Here is a 19,988-nt window from a genome sequence, read left to right on the forward strand (position 1 = left end):
GAGGGAGCGAACAAGAGGCAGCTGGGAATGATTAACAGGAGGGCAGGAACAAGAGGTAAGACAAACAAATGCCAGGGAGGAGACAGGAGGGCCAGGCAGACAAGGCGGGCAGGACGTGACGGTAATGTGATGTATAGGATATCATGTGTGAGATAACATATTCTACATATGTGGGACTTCATATTGAAGTGTATATATTGTCTTTTTAATAAAAGTTGTTTTGCTATTTTCCATTCTAAAAGTATTATAAAATGAGTGTATATTTTGAACTGAAGATGATGCCTGCATAAAGTTTTGATTAAGTTTCTTTTTTTTGTTGTTTTTCCCTCCAGTTCTGTTAAAGCGCTTTTGCCTCATTGTGCTTAGTCATTGAATTAAAGTATGTTGTTGAAATCAAACTACATTTAAATCAGATAATTAAGGCTCGTCACTGTTAACAGACTGTGCTGTCATTCTGTGCTCTGTGCATAGTCTGAAATAACCCATGCTGCTATTGTATGTGGTGAGTAATTAATCACAGCAAAAGGCTACTCGTGTTTTAATCTCACAGGATATAGCTTTAAAAAAGTCTATGGAGTTCTGCGTGTTACAATATAACACGTAAAGTGCTCTGACTAGTGGTCTTCATTTCTCTGTTATGTTGGTCTGAAACATGCTGGCTGTAATGGCATCACCTGCAGATGAACTTTAACTCATAACCACTTCGGGGATGAGTAACAAATGGTCTGTTGTCCATGTCATAAATAAATTAATTGTTACTTAGGGAACAAATGCTGCCTTTTGCAGTCCTGAGTTCATGCTGTTGACACATTCCTTCTATGTCGAGGGCATATTATGCAAGAATATGAAGTGTGTGAACTGAAATCCCAAATCATGTGTTGTGTGCAGCATTTCTGGAAGAAATCCGTTCTTTAATAGATAATAATTTTTACTGTAAAGTCACTTCCACCCATAATTAATTACGCCGGTAATATGCAAACTGCCTCATCTGTCATTTAGGTTTTTAATATCATAATGTTATGCTTGCTTGTTTTAATCATTGGAATACACTTAAAAAAATAAAAACACTTTGTGCAGCCCTTTGTAAGGCAGTACGTTTGACTTTGTATTCATGCATGATTATTCATTGCTCTTTTGTGCTGTGGTTGGACTCTCTATTTTTATCCTATTTGCGGAACATGGCAGCGACACTGTTGAGGGCTTTAGTATAATCCCTAGGCTACAGAAGCCGTAAAAACAGACTAGCGGCAGTTATTAGCGGCCTGTTTTTATCCAGATGGGGCTGCGTGTTCTAAGTCATGTGATTACGCCGGTGTCATATTTCTGCTGTGTCATGCATGCAGTCAGCTAACCGGTATCGAGGCCGCTTCCCCAGTAAGCTCCACTTACTTATATCTACATTAACCTCAAAATAATATGATATCATTTTCATAGCAGAAGTAGTCTTTCTATTCTACAACCTAGCCTAATAATATAAAATACTACACCTAATAAATTAATCACCATTCTTCACTTCATAAAGGACCGACTCTTTTATTCTGTGCAGGCAAAATACAGTGAATTGTTTCAATAACAATAAATAATTTTCATAGCAGTAATAAAAAAATGACAGTTATTATCCTCCAGATTCGCATAGCTTCATAGCCAGTGCTAAGTACCAGTCTGCAGGCATAAACAAGTGCCATGTGACAGCGGATTATCTTTTGAGGGACAGAGACAAACCGCAGGTGTGTTAAAGTCAATATGGACCCCTTGTGCAGCTGAACTACAGTAAACACAGCTGGCTTGGAGCTGCTCCCAGGCCAGGTGAACGACACAGCATCGGGCTGCATTGACCAGGAGCCACGTCTGAGCACTACGGACAGGAAGTACAGGTATGGGGGCCATTCCTGCTGCATGCTGCATTTTCCTATCCCCCATCAAACAGCTCAACCTTGGTGTCCATTTACTGGATTTGTAATTTTTAGATAAAATAAAACTAATTTGTCTTTCCAGTTCTTAGAATTAAAGAATTTGACATTTTGCCAACATATTAAGACAGGAATCAGTCCTTCATAGTAGGAAAGACCAGCTGCAAGCTATACTGGGTAAGGAGAGTCTCCATACACTGTAAAAATAGTATCACAGTGGGATATATACAAAAGATTCCTTATTATGTGCAAGTTTTGCACTCAGTCAGATGATTATACTTTTCCATTTTATTGGCAAGTAGAGGGGAAAAATCAACATTTGAAACAGCAGTTTAAGTGCCAAAGTCCCTGTATGTTGTAACTCTATAAATTACTGCCTTTCAGAGCACCGGCGTTTTGGTCGCACCTGTGCAAACACAAAGCAGAACTTTTCACAGCAATGAAATGACCTTTAAGAAACATTCACTGTTTGCAAGCAAGGTGCAGCCTAGAAGAACAGGCCCTGGTGATTATGAGGCCTTCTGGAATTACAGGTGCTTGTGGTGCAGATCTTTCCTGCAGACATCACTGTCAGTGCGGTTGTAGCAGTTTTTATCCCTGATAAGACTGTACACTGTTCTAGAAAAAAAGTTCATTGCAATTGTTCCATTGAGGAATCTGGCTCAATTAATAATTTTGAAAATACTAAATAGAAAGTCATGACAGAAGTTGATTTAAACGTTTCTTTAAAAGTTAAACTAAATAAATAAATAGTAATAAACTCTACCAACATATCTGTAAGCCAACTCTCAACTGATATTGGGTCATGCAATTCTGGGAAAAAATGTTCTGTTTGAAAACAATGAATGCTAGTTTTGTGGGTAGCTGGGGGTAAAATGACCTTCCGTGAGCAGAGCGTTTGATCGTTAGCTGCTTTGAAACAACTGGCATGTATAAAATGGAACATCAGCAGAACAGTTCAAATTTTGTTGTGCATTTTGGAAAAAATTAAACCAAAAGAGATGAACCCGAGGCTGGGATGTAAATAATCAAAACAAGCCAATACACCACACTGGACCCCCTTAAATGGGTGGAGACCTCAACTCCCCCTCCCAAACGCTCAGCCCAAAGTTATGCCCCAAGGTTACAGTTGTTGTTTTCCCACCACAGATCTGACATTTTTACATGGTTACATGCACAGTATATTTACACTATGCACAGCATATTTATTTATTCATTATTTATGTGTAAAACTCTTTTTGAAGTCTCAGACAAACGTTATTTTGTTTCACTGAATACCTGCATATTTTGAAATGAAAATAAAGTTTGATTTGTCTTGACATGTTTCTTTGGATCATATACTCAAAACATCATTAGCATGCTATAGGTCATCCTGGTTACAGGAGGTCAGCAAAGAGTTCATTACTGTCACTTAAAATGGCTTCATGGACAAATAACAATATGGTTATTGACAACTGCATTTTTGTTTCTTTTCATTATTTGTTTGTAATTAATTTTTTTTTTACTCTTTTTTTTTCTTTTTTACAAAAGAAGTGATTTTTATATAGAGTATATTACGGTTTGTTTAAATTTCTAAACAAAATGTAATCATCTAGGTGTTTTATATCTTAAGTGGTAGTCAGTAGAACTAGTTTTACTGTGACTATTTAAGCTGCAACAATGGAAGCTACAGTATAAATGAGGGTTAAACGTTTATCTTTTCTGGTGGCTATGGATGGCAACAGGTAATCCATGATGTACGTAAACTGCCCTGTCAAACTTTGCATAAATCTAAATTTGCATAGACAGCAGAGCCCTGTTTTAAAGTGCTCAGGATCCCCACGTGGTGGTCTGCTGCTGTGATGTCTGTTTGACCACGACGGACCACAGAGGTTCTGGAGAGGCCATGACACTTCGGATGGGACCGTGACTGACGGAGCAGCCGGCTGGCTGAGCACCAGCCTCTCGTGGCTTTTCTTATTGCTTCTGTTTGGAAAATGAGTGCGACCCATGGATGGAAGAAGCTGAAAGAGCAAAATAAGCACCACCTTATGAGACAGCTGTGGAGATATGACATGAAGAAATCTACCTCCAGGTTCATTTCTCAAGCAGGCTGGTGTAAGAATACCCAATGAATACTGAATAAATACTGAATAATACCAAATGAATACCAAATGATATGTGGCCACTTGGTTGGTGAGTTTTATGCTTCATGCTTTGACAATACAACTTCAGTAGCAACGGCTATGGTATAATGGTTCTATGCTTGTAAATGTTCCTTCAATGACTAAATAATGTGGCTAAACAACTGTATTTTTAAGTAAAAATTTAACAGAGTAGCATTATTTATTGCTACGAAGACCTCTATATCATATTATATGTTAGTAATGTGATGCTGAAACATGCAATGTCATTCCAACTGAATGAATATTTTATATTCCTTAATGTAGTTAACCTCCACATGACAATTTTTTTCACTTCCTTTTGTATGCTCAAACAGAATCAGCATTAACTGTCACACACTTCGGTTTAATGGTGCCCTAAAGGGAGTGGAATATAATCTCAATCTCACTTATTCCAACCAGTGATTTCAGGACTTTGCGGTGTCTGTTGTGCAGAGGGATTGTCATTTAAACAGGCCGGCATGTCAATGACACTCACCTGCTTGTCATGAACACAATAATGCTCAATGACAGATGTATTGTACGTGGTTTTTACACAGAAGTAACTTTGGGCAGCGGAGGAGGGGCACTAGGAAGTGTGTCGGATGGGACTGAAGAGGTTTGTTGTGCCTCTGACTGAGGTGTAAGTAATGTAATTCAACAGGTTTATGGTGCTACAACTAGTTGCAGCTGGTTAAATGGTAGGGCGGACACCATCTTGCATTAAGTAATTCACTCATACATCTCACATGCCTGAAACACTCTGTACACTGGCTCTGCACTGCACTGTGAAATACAGCCACTAGCAAACGAAGACAGAGTTTGTTCTATTTTCACTCCACCCAATGGTTGCAAACAAGTAACTTTATTTATTTCGAATGGTTTCCCTTTGATGCTCTGCAAATTGTTCAGGAAGTTATTAGCTTTTATGTTAAAGACTAAAATGGGTCATTTGCAGATTGCAGGAAGGATTCAGGGTAACATTAATAATCAACAACAGTCATGCCCCATTGCCCATATTTTAGGGTTAATGATTCCTGAGCAAGAATTACATCTGTAGGAATGTGACAGATTACAAAATGCGGCCTAACAGTGACAGTGATAACTATTGGCGGTATAGAGACTATGACATTTATTTTAAATTTTAGACATATCATTCTGTCCGAGAACTGATGCAAAGTGCTGCCCTTTGCTCCCAGAGGGTCACACACCAACTTTTGACTGGTTGATTTTGTGCAGGCTCATTTTCAGACACCTCCTATCTAGATGAACAAAACTGTGGGTCTTTGCCAGATGTTCATGACCAGCTCTGCACTACAGCTCTGCACTGGGAATGATGATCAGTTCTGCTCACCCCGTTTCATGTGAGCTGTTCTGGCCTGATCTTGTTTTTGCTTAATCTTTACCTTGCTTATTATTCATACTTTGTCTGATATTAATGTTCACTCTCTTAAAGTATTTATACTTTTGAAGCTGGAGTTTTTCTATTTCTGCCAACCTAAAGCAATATGTCAGCTTATGGATAGAGCGCATTATCTGCAGTTATCATCCATCCATTAATTTTCCAAACCGCTTATCCTACTGGGTCGCGGGGGGTCCGGAGCCTATCCTGGAAGCAATGGGCACGAGGCAGGGAACAACCCAGGATGGGGGGCGAGCCACTCGCAGGGCACACTCACACACCAGTCACTCACACATGCCAAGTCCAAGTCCAATTAGCCTCAGCATGTTTTTGGACTGTGGGGGGAAACCGGAGTACCCGGAGGAAACCCCAGGACGACATGGGGAGAACATGCAAACTCCACACACATGTGACTCAGGCGGAGACTCGAACCCGGGTGTGAGGCAACAGTGCTAACCACTGCACCACCATACCGCCTCATCTGCAGTTACCAATTTCGTTTAATTTTTTAGTCTTTGTGGCAACTACCATGCCGCCATCTGGTGGCAAAAAGTAATAAACATATTTCTCCTATCAAAATCAGTATATCAAAATAATGATTTTTATATTAAAATATTGCGAACACCTTTACATTTCAGTGGCTATTAGAAAAACGTTTATAAGGGGTTTCATACCGTACACCTGGCACTTCTTAATAATGGTTTAATGGATTGACGCAGGAACTACGTCATCGGCAGGCGACAGTTTGTTCACATACGCATGCCTTTGCGTTCAAACAGAATTGGCGTCGTTTATGATTTTCCCAGAAGAAAATGTCTGCGAATCAACAAGAGAAAGATTTTTCTGCACAGGGAGAGTTAAAAGACGAACTTAATAAAAAGGTAAAATAATACCGTGTTTAACATACCGAGACAAACGAATAAAAAACATACAAGGAAATGAATTTAAGCTGTTATGCAAAAGACATTTCCTAACGTGTTTTCACTGTAAATGTATTATTTTTCACGATGTATGCGAAGGAACTTGGTAAATCATGTTTTCTTTTTAGATTAAGGAACAGAAGATCGTGGTTGATGAACTCTGCAATCTGAAGAAAAACAGGGTAATGATCACATTTTAGTTGTACTTTAAAACACTTGTAAAAAGTAATTATGTTATTCGCAGATTAATCGTTTGAAAGCCAAGTAAACTGCATCAAGTACACGTTTACATGCTGTTTGACGCAGTGTACGGTTGTATAGGTGGGTATCAGGAGCCATAATGATTTGTTGTTCTTATGGTTTATAGAGAGTTTATGTACAGCAGCCCAACAGCAACATCTTCTTTTTGGCTGACAAAGCGGAGACTCTAAGTTCTTGCAGAAGTAAGTGAGTCTGTTAAATCTTATAGCTGCTTTAACATTGCATCTCGTGTTAACTTAGTTATCATTTGTAGTTACATTTCAGCATTCAAATTAGTTTCAGTTTCCATTCATTGATGTAAACACTGCATGTTTTCCCTTTCCAGAAACACTGGACAATATGAAGAAAGAGTTTCAAGATTTATAAGAACATACAAAGTGGACTAATTAAGAGGAGTGTAACGAATTTTAAAATGTGTGGTATTTGCTGTGCTGTGAACTTTTCCTCCTCTCATGTGTTGGAATCGAGACTGCTTCAGAATTTGACAAAGAGAGGGCCTCACTCAAGTAAGGAAGTGCGGAAAAGAATGGGAGATGTGAGCTGTGAGTGCCTTTTCTCTGCTCACGTTCTTCACATGAGAGGCAAACTGACTCCTCAACCACTGGAAGATACCGACGGAAATGTCTTTCTCTGGAATGGGGAGGTGTTTGGTGGTCTGGAGTTGGGATTTGAAGACAACGACACCCAATGTCTCTTCCATCATCTTTCCAGCTGTTCCAGCCCTGGAGATATTCTGTCTCTTCTGTCTTCTGTACGAGGGCCATGGGCTTTTATTTACTACCAGGCAGCTAAACACTGCCTCTGGTTCGGCAGAGACTACTTTGGCCGGCGGAGTCTGCTTTGGCGATTTGGTTCACAGGAGAAATCTGTGATTATAACATCTGTTGCGGCTTCTCTCAATGGGGCCAGTGATTCGCCGTGGCAGGAGGTGCCAGCATTTGGGGTTTACAGACTTGATTTAGGTGAAAATGCTCAGCTGAGTTCTTTGAAGTTAGAGTTATATCCGTGGATTTACCCAGGTGAAAAAATACCTTCAGTTGATGAGCTTAACTGGGAGAGTCTTGACAACTGTGTGTCTTTAGTGATGAATGATTCTGGGCTTTGTCTTGCTTCCCCCGTAAGTCCAATGAACATGTCTGTGAGTCAGACCATCAATGCTAATACGAACACCTTCGGGTCTCAGCCAACCATTGAGGACCTGGATGCATTCTTGACATGTGATCAGATGAAGAAGGTGGCTAGCCAGCTCATAGATGTTTTGAGCCAAGCTGTACAGCGGCGCGTGCAGTATCTTCCTTACGAAGATCCAGCCACATTGATGCCCAACGACAAAGCTGACGTTGCTATCCTTTTTTCTGGTGGAATCGACTCCATGATTCTGGCTTTGTTAGCCCATCGCCATGTCCCAAGTGGAAAGCCAATCGATCTTTTGAATGTGGCTTTCAGACTGCAGGAGCCAAAGAGGCAGAAAGGACCAACCAAGAAAATGAAGAACAACAAGATGACACCGGATCAGGCTAATGATCTTGGCGAGCCCCTTCCGTCTGCGAGATTCGACGTGCCTGACAGAATCACCGGTAGAGCTGGCCTGCAGGAGCTGTGTGCCTTAAGCTCAGACCGGAAGTGGAACTTTGTAGAAATCAATGTAACCCAGGAAGAGCTTCAAGACATGCGACAGAAACGCATCTGTCACTTGGTGCATCCTTTGGAGACAGTGCTGGATGACAGCATTGGCTGTGCGGTGTGGTTTGCAGCCAGGGGGATTGGCTTCGTAAAGGATGGGATAGAGTACAGACCATTCACCTCCTCCGCAAAGGTATGTCAGGGTGTCCAGATATCTTGGTTCCTCTTTATTGAAGACTGATGTATAGTCGCAGCATTTTGATATAGGTACAATGTACTCACCAGTGTTCATACTCCTCTTAAGGATGCTATAAAACTGCTCTCCGCTAGGTGGTTCTGACTGGTATCGGAGCAGACGAGCAACTGGCAGGGTACTCGCGACACCGGGTCCGATACAAGGCTGCTGGGCTCGAGGGCCTAGTGCAGGAGCTAGCTATGGAGCTTGGCAGGATCTCATCCCGGAACCTTGGCAGGGATGACAGGATCATCGGGGACCACGGAAAAGAGGCCAGGCGAGTGCACATGAAAGGAATAACATTGCTGCAATCAGGCACAATGTTTGAAAACCCAAAATGGAGCCGGTTAGAAAATGACGTCTCAAACTGCGTCTAACCAGTTGTCTTTTTGTGTCCTGTCATGTTCTTCACAGAAAATAACGTGTGCACACAATATGCAATCAGAGCCATATCTTCTGCTTTAGCAATTCCTTTTTTTTTTAATTATTCCATAAATACGTACTTCTGCAGGTCCTAGTCATGTCTACTTTGATGTTCATGAGTGCATTTATCTTCTTTGTGTTGCCTGATTCAGTTACATGTTATATGTCGTTGACTGGACAGTGTGAATAAGAAATCCTATGTCAGTATTTGAACTGTTCTGCCAGGGCTCCCCTAGGGCCGATGTATTTGTCCTGATTCCCCTACACCAACACACACACACACACCTGGTGATTGTTGATTTTTACAGTTAAATTGTTTTAATTTATTAGAGTTATATATTGTTTGCAGAGATATTCTATATTTTTAATATCTCTAAAGGTAGCAATTTCAAAATGGATCTGCCATCCAGTATCTTCTCGCCCCACAGATTCTTGAATCTTGTGTTGAGGGTGGTGAATGTCCTTTGGTTTCAGGTTCCCCTATCTGGATGAGGAGGTGGTCTCCTTCCTGAACGGCCTACCGGTGTGGGAGAAGGCAGAGCTCTCGCTGCCCCGGGGGCTGGGGGAGAAGCTGCTGCTAAGGCTGGCAGCCCGGCAGCTGGGGCTGTGTGCCTCAGCCATGCTGCCCAAGAGGGCCATGCAGTTCGGCTCCCGCATCGCCAAGCTGGAGAACGGCCGCGAGAAGGCGTCCGACAAATGCAGCAGACTCTGTTACATGAGTCATTCCCTGGATTCTTCACATTCAGAAATCTTTCCATAAAAGCCTTTCGTTATCAAATCGGTACCTATATTTTACTGATCCGAGGGGGAATATTTTATGCTCCATTACTTTCCATTCATTATACTATTATATATTTTCTTTTTGTTTCATCGATCATTAAAATAATTTAAAAATTGTGTACAGTCTTTTAAAGTAGCACAGCATGAACAGTTCAGCATCATCACTTTGTAGGTTAGTGTAAAAGAAGCACGAAGTCTGTCCATCTTGCTGAACTGCAGAGCCTGTAGTGACCTGTGTACTACCTCGGTATCACGCCTGTTCACCGACGTGTGGATAATGTGACGACGCTAATTCATGTAAGACTTAACGTGAGAAAGCTTCTCTCTGAAGAAGGTATCGCACTCCATGTAGGATGACAAGTTTCCCACGTCGAAGCGGCCAGATATATGATGGACGAAGACGGGTTTCCTGGAAAGATACAGGAGATCCAACCGTCAGGCAGAAAAAGTTCCACTCTAATAAGGAGCGCCATGTCACGAAGTCCGCACCTTAATAACAGCCATGACAGATAGTTCCCTGGGGCATCTTTTTCTTCAATAGCTGCCATCTGGTGAGAGAAACTGAGAATTACACTCAGTAACACAGCGGGTAATGGGCATCTATAGACGTTTTAACACAGTTCACCTGCTTTTCGTGAAGGAACACGTCCAGTAGGGGAATGCTGGTCTTAGAGAACAAATAGAAGCAGGGACACTGCAGGGACAGTGGAGACAGTGTGGTAAAAATACAATCACAAATGCGGTATGTCACTGTACTGAAGTGTTACCATAGAAGCCCTGGTTTACAGCAGAAGTCTACACCAGGCTAAAACCATGGGAGGTGGGCTTCAGGGCAGGTGGCCCTATGGACAGCTAGATCTGCTCTGGGACAGACAATCAGAACCACTGAAAGTGTTCTCACACACACACACACACACACACACAAAAAGTCCTTATATACTTCCATGACAGTAAAAATGGTGTACGTGCCAAGGCATACAGGCCCTTACAAATTATTGGTCTACCTCACATACCACAGAGTACAATACCTCACTCCCTGACAGGTTCAAGCAGATTTTTTCAGTTTTATCTGAACAAGCCAGAGAAGACCACCTCTCCCAGCAATGAACAACCACTCCACCTATCCACAGCAGGAGTGAGGAACACTGTAAAGTGGACCCAGATAAGGCTGCTGGTCCTGATAATATTCCAGGGTGGGATTTCAGGAACCAGAAAGAGCTCAACGAAGACCTCACTGAATACTCAATACACATTTAGCATAGACAGCATAGACCACAGATAACTTTACAGGGAGGAGCAAATTCCAGAAGAATTTCAGACAAGTTCTCACTATTAAAATGTTTTCCTCTACGGTTTCCTGCCAGAAAACTATTAATCAGTCTCGTAAAAACAGTATTCAAAAAACAGGATTCAGCCTAGGCATGTCTGTTCATTAATCCGATCCCGATTATGTTAATATATCTCAATACTTATATTTTGGTCATTCTGCTTTCATTGAACAAAGAGTAAAAAAGTGTAACAATAAAAAAATTATAGATTATAAGAAAATATTAGCATTTTTGCTATCCGGGGTGTTGAAATGGCACTATATATCAAAAAGGATTTTTAAAATAAAAACATTTCTGAGTTCTGGAAAGTGAAATGCGTAATTTAGATGCCAAATCTCATCAAAGTCAAAAATGGTGATGCAAAAAACTTTTCTGGAAATGTGTTGAATTATTATTGAATTATTGCTTTCTCGTTTGCATCATGAGTGAAGTAAACAACCTTTCACCTCAGTGTATGACCCTGTGCATCTTATATCTGATGCTGACGATAACATATTTCGGATTTGAAAATTCATGTGGGAGACCTTACAGTCTATTTCTCAACCGTTCACATCGGCCATGGACAAACCCGTGATCAGCACTGTGTGCCAAAATTTGATATGGGAGAGTGACTTACGGCTCTGCGGGACTTAGTCTGAGACGGGAGCGGCTTCTCCTTCATATGAGAAACCCGCTGGTCTCCATCCAGCTCCAGAATACCATATTTGGTGGTTTCTGAGGGAAACAGGGCACCCACTCTTACCAGGTATCTAAATTGTTAGTTATACATAACGATAAATTTTTAAACTACTGTTACACTGACAATACAGTACCGATAAAACACTGGTTGGCTGTACAAAGCATACCCAAAGCACAAAAATGTTTTTGCAGTGGTGGATGTCTTCATCCAACAGGTTTCCATATGCTAAATGTGAACTGGAACTGAAATTACTAGTAAACCCTGTGATCCTGACCAAGTTCAAGGTTCTATTTGTTACCATGTAATTTGACCAGGATAAGCGGTGTGAAAATGACTTCTGATTTATCTGAAGTCACATTTTTCAGGTTTTACTGCTCACCATCGTCTCTGCATGGATATGAAAGCACCAGATTACTGTCACTGCATTTTGCCTTGAGTCTTTTGAACTTGGTAGTCACCTCTAAAAGACTGAAGTCCTCCTTGAACAAAGTGTCCCTTAAAAAAGAGAAAGACAGTTTTATGCATCACAAACGTGTCTAACATCTAACAATTTCCGTCACACAAACTAACTTTTCATTAGCGTAAATACAAACCCTCCTATAACTAAAACGTCGTCTTCTATTCTAAAATGCTTGATCGCGAGTTGAAGGCAGGAAACGGCACCAAGACGTTCCTGAAAAGTCCAATAACGAATAAAAATAACATAAGTCGACTGAAATGATTGTACTATACCCACAAATTATGCCGGCACGCACGTTTATGACTCCCATACAAGACTGACCTCGTTGTTTTCGGTCCCATCACTGAGGATCTTGACATTTGGAAACTGCCCTCTCCAATCCTCAAATGTGTTATAGTAAAGGGTGTTAGTCTGTTGGAGTGAAGTGTGAAATATCCCCGTCAAAACGTGCATGCATTTTCCATGAATAAAATTTAAATGAAATGAAAACATCCATGCACGTCTACATTCTGCCATTGCAATGACACCATTGCTGGTGACTTAAACTGGAAAATAACGGGAACAGTTAATGCACATTCGTAATATTCAACATAAAGTTCAACTGTAACGGTTTTTTTCTGGTCAAACGTATTCGGGGAACTTTCTTGTGAAATTCTTGGTAGGGGAGGGATAGGAAAAACAACAATTCAACACTGGATGTGCAATGTAAGAATATAAATACGTGATAAATCGTTAACAAATAGTACAATATGGGAATGAGGTAGTTTTATCGGACATTAGAATAAAAATAGTACAGTATGAAATATTGTAAAAGTGTAGGAAGTACATTGATCAGTAACGCGGATAGTAAAAGAGACTCACAACGACCACGATGGCGTCCACACAGCCAGACTCATTTAAAGCTTTAATCCAGTGTGATATCAAAGCAGCGTGTCCGACTGGAAGCAGAGGCTTGGGGGTGCCAATGAGATGCTGGAACTTCCCAGTTGTATCATTTTCAATGTCTCTCTGCAGCCTTGTCCCGTACCCTGCAGCCAGAATAACAGCCTTCATACTAGCATTACAAAGAATGGCATCAACTCCAGGTCAGATCATTAAAATCTTTTCTAAAATATTCATTAAACAGAACACTCGCACAAGGAACTATATCCCGACTGCCCTTCCCAACAATCGAGAAGAATATACTCTCTATAAACAAGGACTTTGGATACGTTATCTTTTCACGCATGCGCTATACTGCAAGCCCAAGACGTGACCAATTCGATGCAATGGCGCCACCTTATGGGTTGAACATGTGAAACGTCGGGGTGGAAGAATACTAGTCTGAGATAAATATTATGGTGTATCATAAATTAGTAATATTTCTAAAGCGGGACATTTCGGGTACATTTGCATGAAAAAAAACAGTGGCGTTCATTTAACATTCGCTTCACAGGCTTTATATGACATTCTTCGGCCTTTTTGACTGTTACACATAAACAACGCCCCAAATAAACTGGTAAAGCTAAAACTAGTTCCGAATAGATTTCATAAATATGGGAAGACCACTTGGTGTGTCTTTTCTTTTAAACAGAATACATATTACTGTGAATACATATAATTCTTATCAAATTCCTTTTACTACATGTAGCGTACGAAGAAATCGAGGGCAGAACTTTCTGTATAATCATTTGTTCATGCCGGAACTTCCTAATCGACGGAACTGAGTCGATGGCATGGGAGTCGGATACGGTTTAATTAGTTAAGTAATGTTTTCCCTTCTCATTGTTAATCTCAGGATTCCGCTATTTACCGTATATGCAACGAACGACGTTGTTTGTCATTGCTGGTTGTTTGTATAAATATAAAATTTACGTATTACATTTCAAAGAACCGACAGTTTTCTATCACGGTTCGATGCCTGCTGGTAATATTTTGACCGGTTAGTAACGTTTTTGTGAAGATATGGGTTGTACTTTGTTACGCAAATTTTAAACGCGATTTTAAATTTTGTATTTTCCTCAATTTCTTTTTGAAACATTGGAAAAGTCTTGCACATCGGAGTTTTATTATTATAATTTTAATTTGACCTACTGGAATGGAACCACACTGCAAACGTAGAAAGGCAACGCAGAATGAACCCGTGTCTTGGGAAGTTTTGCCAGTCCTTTCAGACGAGCAGTCCCAGGAAACGCAATTGTTGGGCGCTTACGCTGCGCCCATCATTAACAAGAGAGAAACATCTCGCCTCGTCAAAGAGCTGGCCACGATTTATCCCTTGACTGGTCTTCAGCACATCAAACGAGTGAGAGCATGTAAAGACAGTAGCAGCCCACACCCTTTGGAGATTATTGTCTGTTTGGTAAGTGACTTACAAGAAAGCCACGGAGGGGTATCCATTTCAGATTTATCTTCTGGTAAATTTGATAGAAATGGTTTGGGGGAGCTGTTCTTGGTGAAAATACCAGCATGCCCTCCACTTACACGGCCTCAGTTTGAACTGGCCAGCAAACACTGGCCAACTTCCTTCCATGAAGATAAGCAAGTCACTGTGGCTCTTAAGGGACAGTTGTTTACTGCTGACCAAAAAACAAAAATGCAGGAGTACATGCTAACTGCTATCACGGCAGCGAAAGCAGGACGGGCAGCAGGGATGAATTCTGTCGGCGCCGTCATTGTTGATCCAGAAATGGACAGAGTTCTAGCTGTGGGCCATGACTGCAGACGAGGATCACACCCCTTGCATCACGCTGTGATGGTCTGCATTGATCTTGTGGCTCGTGGCCAGGGAGGTGGAGCCTATGAGTACAAGTACCCCACCTGTCAGTTTTCCACACCCGGTTCTTCACCTGGCCTGAGCATCAGGTGCCCTGTTGGCCTGGAGGCTAAAGATGAGGTGGATGAAGCAATACAAAGTGGACTTCCTTATATCTGCACAGGGTATGAAGTGTATGTCACCCGAGAGCCCTGTGTGATGTGTGCCATGGCGCTGGTGCACTCCAGGATAAGCAGGGTGTTTTATGGAAGTGCTTCTGCCGACGGGGCCTTAGGAACGAGATACAAGATCCACACGCAGAAGGATCTGAACCACCATTTTGAAGTTTTTAAAGGAGTTCTGCAACAGGAGTGTGAGGATCTCAACGGTATAGCATTTTAAATGGACTACTTTTTTTTATATTCAGATTTAAAAAAAAAAAAAACTTTTTATATGTTTTGATGGTTCTCCTCATCTATGTTATTTTTAAAATGCTTTGCAGTCATATCTGTGCAGGTATTTTGAATTTCAGGGTTAAGTATGAACATGGAAAAATACCTTAACAGTGATTAATGAAATTGGGTGCAACTATGGAAATGAGCATAAAAACATGACCAGATTTCAACAATAAAGTGTAACCATTGCTAAAAGAATAATTTGTTTTCATGAAACACCAAATGAGATCTGGATATTTGCTTCTCATTATCCATAATTTCAATTGGTCTAGAAACAAAGTATGACAAAAGTGCTACTAAAAATGGTGTCCAAGAAGCAGGCTGGTATTTACCCTCCAACCACAGCCTGATCAGACTGACCTGACTGTTGTTACATAATGCTTACTTTGTCAGATTTGATAAATACATTGCCAAAGAGGAAAAACATCTTTGCCTATGCTCTTAGTGAATACAGTTACATTAAACCAGTTTTTCTCAACACAGTTCTTGCAGACCCCCAGACGGTCCACATTTTTGCTCCTTCCAAGCTCCCAGTAGGAGAAATAACTTAGACTGTCTGTGGGTCCTGGAGAGCTTATGTCAGAAACACCATGTTAAACCACAAATTCATAGGCAGAGTGAAATCAAGAGTTCAGATTAACTGGTACAAAATTAGATCAGAGAACCTGAATTTGCTGTGCATTTTAATTGGTTAAGCCAAATAATATTGGTTTTAATTCAGTTAATGACTGGTAAATTAAAAACCTGCCAGCAAGCAAAGCAAGACAGCTGTAAGTGGTCGTCAGCTTCAATGAATAGAGAGAATATAAATAATGAATAAACATGGAAGTAGGTCTTAGGGACACAGCATGTTTTATTATGTCAGGCACATTAGGGGCTATTGGGGGGGGGGAATTCCAATAACTAATCAAGGGGCAGAGGCTGTTACAGGGAGCTTTGGTTAAAGGAAGAACTATCGGAAAACCAGGAACGTCAACTGCTATGTTAATAAGCATCTATAATCAGTCACTGTGCTTCTTTCACCGAGTGCTCTTTTAACATGAATAGTGCACATCTACATACACAAAATGAAGTGGACTCTCAGAAATAAGTCCTTCACTGAAAAACAAATAACTCTTATCCCAAGGGCATGATGTGAAGTAGTACTTTACCCACAGGACTTTTTCAGAAACCAGTAAATTAACATCCATCAATCAATGTGAATATAATACATGCATGAGCTTGAGGGACAGGCCCTTGTTCTTAATAATCATACATTTGATAGCTTTTCTGACATTATAAGGGGAATGGAGTACAAAGGATGATTCACTACAATAGAGAAACCTCAACTGAAAATATTCCAAAAAGTTATTTTAAAAGTAGCTTTAAGTTAAAGACCCGGGCCTGCCCAGTCCAATGAAATGAAAAAAAAAACAAAATTAAATAGTTATATAAGTTAGCACTACACAGTTTCTTACAAAAACTCTCTGTGTCTCACAATGAAAGTGACAATTACCTATTGTTTACAAAAACTGCTTAGCAAACATTACTGCCGTACAAAGTTCAGCTATTTATCAGTTCATCTCGTCGTGCACAACGTGACCAGTGATCTGGAATGCTGACTTCCAGAGGCCCCTGTCTCCAGGTTCAATACTTATTAATCCCAAAGAGGCGGACTCCGTGTAGCTGTGGTAACTTGGGGATGAGCACACTCAGCAGAGAAGAAGTGTTGATCACGAAGTGCACTGTGTCATACTTTGTGTAGAAACTGGCAAGGAAATATCTGGAGGGAATTTGAAAAAAAGTTTCAATTAAAAACTGAAATGTTACACTTAGTAATTTTTCCTAATGCAACAAATGTTTGTATGTTTGTAATGTGCTATTTGCCTCACTTGTATGTCCCTTTGGACACAAGCATCTGCTAAGTAAAAATATATGTAAATAATTATAAATGTAAACAAAGATTCCTCAAATTAACAAAGGCACAGTCATTTCTTGTGGCTCAGTGATATTTATTTCTCGACTTTTAAGATTAGTTTTTCTTCTGTTAGACAGAAAATAAAAATCTTACAGGATTATTGGTGAGATGGTAAAGAACTTTCTGGAAGAGGTAAACTGCACACCGTAATCCAGCTGCTCCCAGTGCGTGAGCAGCCGAGCCTTTCCCTGATCGGGAGTTTCAAAGGGAGTTCCTTTTACTGCATGGAGGAACACGTACATTCCCTGTCAACGATGGACGAAGACACGTCGATTATGCTCAAGCAGTTTAAATTTTAAGGTCACAGCATCAAGACTACCCATAAAGTAATCCTTCCAGAGTACGTTTTCCATACTAAGCAAAGGTAAAGTAAGGTCTAAGATCTAACCAAAAATAAAATGCAATGTTCCAATTCCTAAAACGAATTAAATTACGCATTGCAACTTTAGTTTAAGAGGGACTCGAAAATCTGAACCATGTAAAATATATACCCACATTTGCTGTAAATATCACAGTGCAGGAATTTTGTTGCGCAGAGCACACAGGGAAAAACCATGTGTAAATGCAACATGCCCAATAAGACTATTATGAAATGTTTGTTTTAAAAAGCTGACTACCTCTTTCGGTATTTTTTAAAGGTTCAATAGCAAATTACAAATTTTACATACTGGAACATAATGTAAGCTGTTGAAAAAAACTCCCTTTTTTGTATGTCACTGTACAGAGGAAAACAATGGGAAAACCAGGCTGGCATTGTGCAGCAGGTTATAAAGTCCATCTTTTATAGCACACTTTGTGACTGATGTCACTGCGCTGACCTTGTTATTTACTCTAAGGAATACCGTCAACAATGAGATGGTAAAGTGCTGAGGAAACACCAATTGTTTCAGCGCCATCTGGTTTAAAGGTCTAAGTTTCCATAGATATAAACAATGAGCGATCTGGAGTTGGAAAAATGGAATTTCGGTGTAAATAAACCAAGAGATCGCCTTAATTATGATAATCTGCAGAAGCAGCAATATCTCAGAAACAAAACACTGTCTGTGCAGTGCCACTTACCAGATTGTGTATCACATTAGTGAGGGTCCAGACAACGGGAACAGTGAAGAAAGGGATACTGAGCAGGACTATGTGAAGCAAGCCGACCCCCAGCGCGTATGTAAGCCAGATGCCGCGGCTGTTCATGACGCGGGTGTTGGGGTTCACCTCGCTGTGCGCAACGCCGACATTCATGATCAGGTCTAAAATGAACAAGCAGTTACAGCAAAATAAGCAAATCATTATTTATCTGCTAGAAATGCCCCTGTGATTTATTAACAATGCAAGGCATAATTTAAATGCCTTTCGTTCTTGTCCAGATATTGTAATGTATTGTATCTTATTGCACAATTGTCCCTCCAAGCACCTGTCCCCTCTTGCAACGGCAGCATAAGAATTTCGCCCTGTTCTTCTGTACACAAGTAATAACAAAACATGAAACTTTTACTCTGCGGGTTGTGCTTGTGTCGAATTGCATGGTGCGGCTTTACGTGTCAGTATGAAGAGATATCAGTTTAAAGACGCATAAATGTTAGTATAATGTCAGTAACATTTATGAATCGCTCTTTGCAGAAATTGCCAAAGGCGGTAAACGGAGACACCGTATTAGTTTCTAGGACATTATTTACATGAAAAAAATAAGAGTTCTGCCAAACTTTCAGCTGTGTGCTTATTATATTCTTAGTAATTAAACTTCAGTTGTTCTGACATCATCGATCGGGAATCTAAGGTGTTAAGTTGCATAGTACTTTATTAGATGTTGATACCGAAAGAAATTACGCGCCGAAACTTTTTTATCAATCATGAATGAATGCGTTCAGGCATTACCGTGCAGGTCCTTTCCCGGAATGTTTTTCGTCTATTTTTAAAACATCACATACAATAAAAGTGGGAATTGAAATAATAACCACGTCTTATTGATTATGCTAAGACCACTGCATTTTTTGTACTTTAGAAAGAGGACGCTGCACGGCAGTGCTGAGTTACACTGAAAACATGTTTTTGTGTTGTTTTCAAAAGCTAGTGTTAATGTGCGCACTGATGCGTACAGACAGGCATTATCAGAACCAAGGCGTGTTTTACTAAGCTCTGACAGTTTGATAATATGAAGAATCGGTTCAAATATGTTAACAATAAAGACATCAGCTCGTCAAAACGCAAGATTGTCTTTTAGAGATATATCTAGGTCACCATCAAAATATTTATAAGCCAGTTAACAGGTAGTATTCTAATAGCAAATTATTATAATAAGGATAAAGTCTGCTTGTATGGTACCTTGATTAATATTGCGCAAACATGTAGCTGTAACTCCAGCGCTATCGGTGGCCCGACCGCCTCGTCCGCAGATGCGATTCTGTTGTTGATCAACTACTTTCTTCCCTCGAAGAATTCACGCTTGTCGGAAGTCGAGTGAGTGATGGGCGTGACTGATGTGTCGCTTAGCCAATAGGCGAGCGGAGTAGCCTCGGACATTTCTCTGCTTCCGGAGTGCATGCCGTGGACGTCTACAAACATCCCAGGGACTGTTTTGTTTGTAGTCTTTTTTGAAATAGGGTAGATTTTAGACACCCAGTCGAGTTGCCTGTTTGTAGGGTGCACTAATTTACAAAAATAATCATATTAGATGGAATTATATCCAGCT

The 19,988-nt window shown here is 40.5% G+C and overlaps 4 protein-coding genes across 4 annotated transcripts; 2 read left to right on the forward strand and 2 right to left on the reverse strand.

The window, feature by feature from the left end:
• Positions 1–6,147: 6,147 nt before the first annotated feature.
• Positions 6,148–9,998, forward strand: asnsd1 (asparagine synthetase domain containing 1). The gene is made up of 6 exons (XM_048978759.1): positions 6,148–6,334; positions 6,502–6,555; positions 6,741–6,816; positions 6,960–8,450; positions 8,588–8,769; positions 9,390–9,998. The coding sequence occupies exons 4-6, from the start codon at positions 7,047–7,049 to the stop codon at positions 9,673–9,675; spliced, it is 1,872 nt and encodes a 623-aa protein (XP_048834716.1). The 5' UTR covers positions 6,148–6,334; positions 6,502–6,555; positions 6,741–6,816; positions 6,960–7,046; the 3' UTR covers positions 9,676–9,998.
• Positions 9,205–13,752, reverse strand: zgc:136439 (uncharacterized protein LOC678627 homolog). Its single transcript, XM_048978762.1, has 8 exons — positions 13,024–13,752; positions 12,484–12,573; positions 12,296–12,375; positions 12,082–12,197; positions 11,640–11,737; positions 10,321–10,389; positions 10,185–10,243; positions 9,205–10,104 (listed from the first exon to the last, which is right to left on the reverse strand). Exons 1-8 carry the CDS (start codon positions 13,213–13,215, stop codon positions 9,984–9,986), a joined length of 825 nt encoding a protein of 274 aa, XP_048834719.1. The 5' UTR covers positions 13,216–13,752; the 3' UTR covers positions 9,205–9,983.
• A 67-nt stretch (positions 13,753–13,819) lies between these two features.
• On the forward strand, positions 13,820–17,159 carry adat3 (adenosine deaminase tRNA specific 3). Its single transcript, XM_048978760.1, has one exon. The coding sequence runs from the start codon at positions 14,240–14,242 to the stop codon at positions 15,296–15,298; it is 1,059 nt and encodes a 352-aa protein (XP_048834717.1). The 5' UTR covers positions 13,820–14,239; the 3' UTR covers positions 15,299–17,159.
• On the reverse strand, positions 16,187–19,756 carry LOC125709828 (ORM1-like protein 1). The gene is made up of 4 exons (XM_048978763.1): positions 19,622–19,756; positions 18,368–18,549; positions 17,402–17,553; positions 16,187–17,113 (listed from the first exon to the last, which is right to left on the reverse strand). Exons 2-4 carry the CDS (start codon positions 18,539–18,541, stop codon positions 16,978–16,980), a joined length of 462 nt encoding a protein of 153 aa, XP_048834720.1. The 5' UTR covers positions 18,542–18,549; positions 19,622–19,756; the 3' UTR covers positions 16,187–16,977.
• Positions 19,757–19,988: the final 232 nt, after the last annotated feature.

The sequence above is a fragment of the Brienomyrus brachyistius genome, chromosome 16 (genome assembly GCF_023856365.1).
Source record: "Brienomyrus brachyistius isolate T26 chromosome 16, BBRACH_0.4, whole genome shotgun sequence".
Lineage (NCBI taxonomy): Eukaryota > Metazoa > Chordata > Actinopteri > Osteoglossiformes > Mormyridae > Brienomyrus > Brienomyrus brachyistius.